This window comes from Temnothorax nylanderi, unplaced genomic scaffold, assembly GCF_030848795.1.
Source record: "Temnothorax nylanderi isolate EJ_2023f unplaced genomic scaffold, tnyl_v1.0 TNYL_tig0026_pilon, whole genome shotgun sequence".
Lineage (NCBI taxonomy): Eukaryota > Metazoa > Arthropoda > Insecta > Hymenoptera > Formicidae > Temnothorax > Temnothorax nylanderi.
This window is the reverse complement of record NW_027249088.1, coordinates 509,903-519,780: the sequence shown is the minus strand read 5'-3', so window position 1 is coordinate 519,780 and position 9,878 is coordinate 509,903. Positions and strand designations below refer to the sequence as shown.

The 9,878-nt window shown below is 37.3% G+C and overlaps 1 protein-coding gene across 1 annotated transcript; it reads right to left on the bottom strand.

Moving 5' to 3' along the window:
- Positions 1 to 78: 78 nt before the first annotated feature.
- On the bottom strand, positions 79 to 9,878 carry Polo (Serine/threonine-protein kinase polo). The gene is made up of 7 exons (XM_071701509.1): positions 9,337 to 9,878; positions 7,051 to 7,275; positions 6,770 to 6,987; positions 5,467 to 5,762; positions 4,728 to 5,024; positions 3,428 to 3,828; positions 79 to 2,841 (listed from the first exon to the last, which is right to left on the bottom strand). The coding sequence occupies exons 1-7, from the start codon at positions 9,421 to 9,423 to the stop codon at positions 2,644 to 2,646; spliced, it is 1,722 nt and encodes a 573-aa protein (XP_071557610.1). The 5' UTR covers positions 9,424 to 9,878; the 3' UTR covers positions 79 to 2,643.

Genomic DNA, 9,878 nt, shown 5'->3' with positions numbered 1-9,878 from the left:
CCAAGCGTGTGACAGCCAGCAAGAGCGTTAATTCGTTCTACTTCAAGTCCGCATCGCGCGCACAAAAAGCAACTCGCATTTAAAAAAGAAAAAAAAACAGTTTATTTCTGTACCGTACTCTTTTCAAAACAGCGTTATACGTATATTGATGCATCATGTAAAAAATATTATCCTAACAATTTTTGTCTAAGCTACCTCCCGCTCGTGAACGCGCCATTCATTTCGGCGTATTTGCCTATTCTTTTTATTTATATACACTAATCGTAATTTGTTAACATATTATCTAATTATCAATAATTGTTCCGCGCATATTATATACCTAACTTAACATAACGTAACGTCATTCGCTAAGCTAATATTGTTCCTTCCAAGTGGCACTTATTGATTACGTGTTATTGTCCCCCGTTATTATACTTAAATCAATTTCGTTATATGATAACTATACTCCTCCTTTCGTCTAGTCTCCTTATAAGAGTTCACATCAAATCTTTACGAAAGTTTCCGTCGTTCTTTCGACACAAAATCGCTACGATCTCGCTCTCGACGATTCTTCGATCTCTCGGCCGTCAAATTATCGGCTCGTCGGATTATCCAGGAGATCCGTGAACCCCTCGGCTACTTAAATACTCTGATCGTCAACTCTTCGCACCGCGAAATCCACGAGTATCCGGATCTCCATTCTCTCGAGATTCCCTAATCGTTCTGGAGTTCCTTTTATCCAGACCTTTCGATTTCTATTTGCTAAAATCCATCATTTAGCTGTCTTAATTAATCCTTAATCAAAATACGGGAACTCTCGTAACGATTCGATGTTACAATAATCCTACAAAAATCGACGTATTATCTGTCTGTTACAATCTAATATTACAAAAGAGAATCTTACAGTACAACACACCGCGTTTATACGCCGCTCGATTTAGTTATAACATGCTTGGTCAGTTTAGCTCTATAAAAAAATATAGTCTTTGTATAGTCGTCTCTCTATCAGGCAGAATAATCTCCATGCATAAAGTAACTCGATACAATTGACTCCGCACTCTTTCATACTATTTTCTAACCGATCGAAGCAATGCGAGAAATCGTAAATCATTCGTTGAATTTCTCGACAGAAAGAGTCGCCAATCCATTTCTCACATTTCTATTTCATATCTAGAAAATCTTCTTCAAAATTTCTAGACGAATTAATAGCGATTTACCATATAATATCCGATCTTAGCAATTTCACGGAAATAACGACTGTTTATGCTTCTTGCTATAAAGGTAATTTCTACAAAATAAATTTCGAGAGTACTCTTTATGGGATATCTTCGATTTCTAATTTAAGCTACATAAGTTGCTGCTAAAAAGGGTGGAGTTTGCAAGATACACATTTCCCAAAATATAGAATCTCTACGTTGTTCGTCTTATACAAGAAAAATTAGCTTTACCGGATACGTAAAGTGTATGTAAATAAAATAGTGTGAAAAAGCAAAAGAAATAATCATGATATAATTTATTTAATCGTCATTTGTTATTCGTTTCTGTATTCCTTGAAGTGGTAAACATACTTTTAATTATCGATACGTCACAACTGAAATAATTAAGCTTTAAGCAAGTCGTTACAAAATTTGTCTCGAACAGTCTCACCTCGAACATTTTCTTTCGATAAACGCGCGTAGATCTGCGCCGCCGTTGTTACTAGACTTTAACAACTAGTGTTCGGGGATTAACAATCGCTTGTAGTCCAAGTCGCACTGCTTCGAACGGGTTCGCAAGCGAGTTCTCGGCTTCAGCAAATCTTCAGAAGCGAGGAATAAACACATCAGTCAGAAGACTAGCTTTTGCAGGTCTCTCATCTCAACTACGACAACGAAATCGGACGTTAGATTGCACCACTCAGTCGAATCACGATTACTCCTATGCTCCGCCCCGCTCTTCCTCTTTTTTTTTCGTGGTGAACGCGGCGCGGAACCTCTTGATCGAATCTGATTCAATTGCAAAGTTAGAGCAAAATACCTTTTAAGCAGTCACTGCAGATTAATGAAGATGAGGAGTCTTTTGCAAGATTCCTAGTGGGAATTGAAGGAAATTGGAAATCAGGCCGGAGACTAACGTGGATATACAAATAAGGGAGTTTTACTTTAGAGTCCTAGACATTGGTCAAAGTTAACTGAGATTTTAGAAATTGCGGTTCTAGTACTATTTTTGAAGATAGACGGCAGATCAATGATACCCGATCAATTAACGTTAAGTAATATGTACGGCACACCTAAGAACGATGGGATGCCTCCGCGCAAAATGTTTCGCCTTTGTTGCGCAATTGGTCACCTTTCTCTCTCTCTCTCTCTCTCTCTACACACACTCTCATTCTCTCTCTTTCGTAAATGATAAAAAAAAGAAAGAAAAAAGATTACCTAGCAAAATTCTACGTCTGTATAAAAATCGGACAAAGGAAGAAGGAAAATCATGCGTGACTTCCATTCGCCCGTTTCTCTCTCTCTCTCTCTCTCTCTCCCCCCCTCTCTCTCTCTCCCTCGCTACAAAGACAGCGCTATTAGAAAATAAATACATATGTCGCGTTCCTCCAAATTAATTTATAGTGCCAAGAGAGGCGCGGCACTCGCTATTTTTTTTTACTCTCGTTGTTCCTTGACATAAATGATCTTATCGGGCTTGAGAATTCGTTAGCATCAGCCTGATCTTCTCGTGCGCGTACCCCAGGTTGACCGCCAATGGCTTACAGCAACCATTTTCCTGAATGGTCTGGAATCTGTAAGTCTTGAAGTTCTTGTCGTGATCGATATAAGTGACTGCCGCCATCAACGGGCACATGATGATCTTTGCGTGGTCCAAGAAGTTGATCTAAGAAATAAATAGACAATTTTATTTATCCCAAAACAAAAACACTGTAACAAACGATACTTCCAACAACATAACAGTAATAAAAATGCTACTAAAAAACAAATTATATCTTCTCATTGTTTAAAGTGTATTAAAACAGATAAAAATATATAAATAAAAATAAATAAATAAAATTATGCAAAGAAAGAATAAGTTAACATACAGTGTAGCAAAAAAATTATAAAAAGAGCTTAGAAAAAGCAAAGAATATTAAGACTAATAAAATATTTGAACAAATAAAAAAATTAAGATAAAAATAGACATGTAGATAAGAATAATATAAGAACTATACAGGGGGTATTGCATGGCTCCATATAGAAACGATTAATTTTGTAACATTTTCAAATTCTACCCCTCATCTCAAATATGTTTCAGGTATAACAGAAGCAAAAGAGTAAAATGAAGTGAAAGTACACGATGTTGTAGTATGAGAATGTAATTCGTTTCAGAAACAATAAATAATATATATGTTAATAACATTATATTACACACACATATATATACATATTAACATAACTTTAGAGATAACTGATTAATTAACACTTACTTGCACTGTGCCATTGCTCAGTTGCATCACTACAGCTGTCTGAGTCCTGAACCACTGGTGTATATAGGGTATTCTGGAGAGTTCGTCACCGCGTTTCATCGAAATAGAGCCACCCGCCTTCATCAGATGCTCGTTCATATATTTCAAAAAGAAGTTCATCAGTTTCATTTTCTTTTCAAGATGGGCCGGATAATCCTTGACTGTGTAGTACAACTCATCGCCCTCGCGATTGATATAGTGAATATTGTAGCCATTCGACATCATGATCAATCGCGTCCCATCGTTGTACATCACGCCGACGCTATCATCGGACAATTGGTATCCAAAACCGTATTTATCGGAATAGTCCACCCACTTGCTGATCCAAATCACAGGCTGCGCCGCTGGATCAGTCAATTCGTCTGCAAATTTTCAGAGAAAACATTTTTATAACATCATACAGTAATACTGAATATAGCAATTATATTTAATCCCAGTTATTTGCACATCTCGATATTTAATTTAAAAAAATATATATATGTATATATATGTATACATATATGTAACAAATACTGCGCTCAACTCGACAAATTGAAGGAATAACTGACAAATGTCCAGAACTGATCAACAGAAGGAATGTCATCATGACAATGCCAGACCTCATGCTTTTTTGGTCATTCGGCAAAAATTATTAGTTGGGCTGGGATGTCTTACCACACCCATATTTCGTCATATTTCGTCTTCAGATTATTATTTATTTAGATCACTAGAAAATTCGCTTAATGGAAAAAAATTTGATTTTTTAGAAATCTGCAAAAATCACCTAGAGTAATTTTCTGTCGAAAAATTGGAGAAGTTACTTTGAGAACGGAATCATGAAGTTATCCAAAAGATAGCAGAGTATCTCTCTCTCTCTCTCTCTCTCTCTTTCTCTCAGAGATCAAAACGACGCATACATTGTTTGATAAAGCTATATCGATATAAACATGTAATTATATTATAAAATTTAATTATAAAATTAAATTAAGGAAAACGCTGTTAAACGGGCAAAACTGGATCTTCGTTGCTTAATATTATTCGCGTAAATTTTACGTGCAATTCTTTGCCTGCAAACCACGCGCGCCGGTACTTTTGGACTGAAAACGCAGTCTCAACTAAAGACTAGTAGAAAAGAACTATTACGTGATTAAATTGATAATCAATTTAATCACATTAACATATTAGAAAAGTTGGGAATATATATATATATATTTTTTTTCCCCCTTTTATTAAAAAAAAATAAAATTAATTATTACACAACTCAATAGTTCCTCTAACATACCTGATGAAGAAGCTGTTTCCCTAGCAGGCTTAGTTTTTAATACAACAGCTATTTGCTCTTTCAGCGTTTGAAGCATCTTTCTGATGTCGAGGTTGCCGCCTCTTTGCGGTTCAATGATTTCGTTATTAAATTTAGCCTTTCGCGATGGACTATTCGGCACTCGGGGGAAAATCTCCTGTTCCGAATAGCCGTTAAGGTTCATCTCACTGAGCGGTTTGCGATTGCAGTGTAACTCGAGCGTATCCAAACGTGGTGCCATTGTCAGACATGAGAGCGGTAAACTCGCCGGCATGTATCCTGCAATTGTTAGTTAATAAGAAAATTATTTTACTTCTTTTTTATTAACAAATAAAAAGGACAAAAAAATTGCAAATTATTTATACTGTGATTTGCTCTGATAATAGAGAAAATGCAAAAAATTTTGGCAAAGAATTACAATTTCTCTCGTCTAATTTAAATTAATTTAACTTTTCGATGCATAATATATACAATTTTCAAGAAGATATAACTTATTTACTCGGGATGAGCCATTTGTCCCACTTGGAAGCTTATTTAAGAAATCAGCATGGGAGTTAAAAGATTAAATAACTTATATCACAAAAACATTACAATAAATCAAATAATATAATTTATATTATCACATTATCAAAAAAAGCTGTCATATAATCGATAGAATTATTTTATAAGAAAAAATAACTATTCAACATTCCCACTTTTTTTTATTGTTGATGTGTCTTACCAGAACTAAAGAAGCTGTCTTTCATCAGTTTGGCAACGGACGGACGTTTTGAGGGACTCAGTTGCAACATGTTCGCCACCATGTTCATGGCAGGTTTACTAATGTGTTGAGGTGTCTTGTACTGCACTTGTTTGATCCTAGAATACGTTTCCCTCAAACTTGACGTCTCGAAAGGCGGCTTGCCCACAAGTAGAGTGTACATTATGACACCAATACTCCATACATCAGCCTCGTACGAGTGTCCGATCTTCGTGAGCACTTCCGGTGCGATGTAATTCGGAGTACCACAGACAGTTCTATTAAAAAATTCGTCAATCAGTCAAATCATATACCAAAATTTTGTGTGTAATTGATAAAATTAATTTATCCCTGATAGTTTAAAAATTTTATCAAAGTATGTTGGAATATAATTTATGTGGATATAATTTTGAAGTAAAATTAAGTTTAAACAAATAAAAAATCTCACATTTAAATAGAATTTAAGAATGAATAAAATATTGGGTTGACCAATAAGTCCGTACGGTTTTTTAATTATAAATGTTCGATGATTATTTTTATAGAAGGTAATAACTTTAATCAATTATGTATTGGCCGTTGTTATCTACTATCTTTTGCCATCTTTCGGGCAGCTTCATAATTCCTCGTTCAAAGAACTTCCTGTCTTTCTCGGCAAAAAACTGTTCCAAGTGTTGTTTGACAGCTTCCTCAGAAACGAGGTGCTTTCCATTCAAGGAATTTTGAAGGGAGCGGAACAGATGATAATCTGATGGTGCAATGTCTGGAGAATACGGAGGATGTGGTAAGACATCCCAGCCTAGCGCCAATAATTTTTGCCGGGTTTGTAGAGATGTGTGCGGCCTAGCGTAGTCAAAAATTATTGGCGCTAGGCTGGGATGTCTTACCACATCCTCCGTATTCTCCAGACATTGCACCATCAGATTATCATCTGTTCCGCTCCCTTCAAAATTCCTTGAATGGAAAGCACCTCGTTTCTGAGGAAGCTGTCAAACAACACTTGGAACAGTTTTTTGCCGAGAAAGACAGGAAGTTCTTTGAACGAGGAATTATGAAGCTGCCCGAAAGATGGCAAAAGATAGTAGATAACAACGGCCAATACATAATTGATTAAAGTTATTACCTTCTATAAAAATAATCATCGAACATTTATAATTAAAAAACCGCACGGACTTATTGGCCAACCCAATATAATTTAATCTTTAGATTTAGAATGATTTATCACAACGAACAGAGAAGATCAATGATCACATTCGTCATGACTGCGGTGTATTTGAGTAATAATTACTTCTTTCTTTCACCGTCGTGCTCCAATCTGGTTGCCAATCCGAAATCACCGATCTTGACTTGCAAATCGTCGTTCAAAAACAGATTGCCTAACTTTAAATCTCTGTGAATTATTCTATGCTGATGCAGATAAAAAACTCCATCCAAGATCTGCTTCATGAAGTATCGTGTCTCGCATTCCGACAGTGCTTTCCTGCGCTTATGCAGCTCCATCATCGACTAGAATGTTAAACAATTGTAAGCTCACAATTGGCAATTGAAGTAGCTACTGCTGCTACTTACCCTTTTACGACAGAGTTCCAGGATGATGTAAATATTATTAGTATCGTCGAAGAAACCGTGAAAGCCAACGATGTGTTTGTGATTCAAGGTCTGGTGAATCGCAATCTCCTGGGTCATCTTCTCTCTCTGATTGCTTTTTGCCATCAGTGACTTTGGCACGATTTTCCCAGCGAATACATGGTGCGACTTTGACTCTGTGATCTCGTAACATTTTGCAAAGCCACCCTATAAAGCAACGGACATAAGAGCAGAGTAAAGACAACTGCAATAAAAAAAAAGGGAAGGAAAAAGCTGACGCTTTAATTATAAAGTTAATTTCCTGCAAGTAAATTATGTTTTAATACCTACTGGCTTTAATAATGGTTCTTTAGTAATTAATATATTTAACGTTTAAAGAATCTGTAATTTGAAAAGATTTACAAGTTCCAAGATGGGTAACTCTACAGGTATCCCTCTTCTTTTTGGTGAAAATTTGGAGTGCCTTCAATTCGGAGGGTTTTTAAGGTTTTGGGTAAGACTTAATCCTATCGCCGTGTCTCCAACTGGTACCTGACCGTATAAGGTACCAGTTATTTGACACAAAACTTCTATACCCTATTATCCTTTTTCGTGAACTGTTCTCCTTCCCTTAAACAAAGAATCTTCCTCTTATACTCTCCTCTCCATAAATGGGAAATCCTCCTCTCAATTGAGGAATATGTGGGATGAAGGCCAGGATCGAACCACGGACCTTTCAGTTACTAATCATGAATGTCTTCAATTCACTAATAGGTGGGTTATATTAGTGTCCTAAATAATAAGAGAAGCGCATTCCTTACCCTCTCCATGGTTCCTATTGAGCCCGCAGCTGAGCGCTAAACAAAGCAACCTCTGTATATCTGACACAATTTGATCATTCAGAAATGATTTTGTTTTAGTTCCATCATTGTAATCAACGTGAAATAAGATTTGTTAATAATATTATAAATATTAATCTTTCTCACTCACATAATACACGTTACTTCGCACATGGAATCAGCTGCAGGACCATCACTCTCGGTTGTGATCGGTGGCCGTGGTCAGCCAATCACCAAGCGAGCCGCCGGATGCGCTTCTCTTATTATTTAGGACTCTAATTTAGAGTTGAAGTTGTTTAATAAACATATGTCCGTAAATGCTCCCTAACAGAACTACAACCATTGAAAGTTGATGTAAATATTTAAAAAAGGAAAGAAAAAAGACATTTAACTTGTTTATGAATAACTTGACTTATTTAACTTGTTTGTAAACAAATTAAATTGAATTTTTCTTTTTCTTTCCTTTTTCAAATATTCACATCAACTTTCAATGGTTGTAGTTCTGTTAGGAAGCATTTATGGATATATGTTTATACAATGTAAACAATTTCAACTCTAAATGACTTCAATAACATGCCCTTAATAGTTGCTTTCCATTTACATCAAAACTCAGATAATTCTCACTTGTGATGTCATTCTGTCTTTATTATTCATTAATTGCCAAAAAGGATAGAACGACGTCACAAGTGAGAATTATCTGAGTTTTGATGTAAATGGAAAGCACCTAATGTATGGACCTCGAGTCATGACACATCTTGTATATTTAAAAAAATTTACATATATGTACACAAAAAATAGTAAAATAAAACGCTATTAAAATAATGTCAATGAAGCTAATGGCAGTGCTCTTTAAACTGCTCAGTTACAATAATACATCAACAGTATGGTTTTCATTAAAAAATGCAAAAGCTCCACATACACAGTTAAAAAAAGAAATATAGTTTAATAGATTTAATTTAGCATGATAAGGACATTTGAGCAATCTTCTCTCGTGAAACTTCCTCATATAAGTTCTCCAATTATATTTCTCCATTATAGTTCCACCAATGCAGATTAACTCTAATCATGTTTTATTGTACTTTTTACCCTTTTCTAGTTCTAAGAATTAAACAAACCGAGATTAAAGTTCACCTGCATTGATAGAAATGGAGACAAGTCAAATTGCCAGTATATTTTCGATCCAAACCTCTCTGGAATCCCCAAAGAGGAGCTGAAACAGTTTTTCGCGAGTTTCTCTTACGAATCATACGTCTTTCTATAAGAGGCGTCTTCGGCACGAGTGCAACAAGTGTCGGGCGCCAAAGGATCACGTTTACACGTGTGTGCGTGTGTATATATGTACGTATGTCGCGGGACAGAGGCTCGCGCGAATAACGTAATACGAGCGTGACTGCGCAAGGTCAGGGCGAAGGCGAAGGAGAGGCTCAAGGACGGGGCCGGTCGTTCTTACCTTCCCGAAGAAGCGGCCCTTCACGTAACTTTTGCCGGTGTTCGCGTCGTAGATCACGCTCGGTATAGTCTCCTCCTCATTCGACATCGCGCAATGGCAGTGACAATGGCAGTAGGACCCGCTGTCGTCCGACGTATCGTCACACGATGTCGTATCGCAATCCTCCCAGGACGACGACGTACCGCAATCCTCCCACGATGATGTGCCGCCGTCGGACGCGGTGACGTTACCCGAGGTTGTCGCGTCGCTGTCGGACGTTCTGTCGCACGTGCCGTCGCACCTCGACGCCGTGACTATCCGTGATCCTGAATCAGCGACCGCTTCCCAAACCAAGTTCGCCGGCCGGCGAGGATTCGCGCGTATTCGGCGACCGATGCGTTCACGTTCGAACCGTTCTCACGCACCCGAGAGAAAGAAAGCCCGATGTGAGGACGCGACGGGGAAAAAAGGGAAAAAAAGAAGAACGAACGGCCGTGAGCGCGCCACGCTACCGTATCCACAGGACACCCGCGGAACTCGCTGCTCGCCGTACTTCTGTTCAA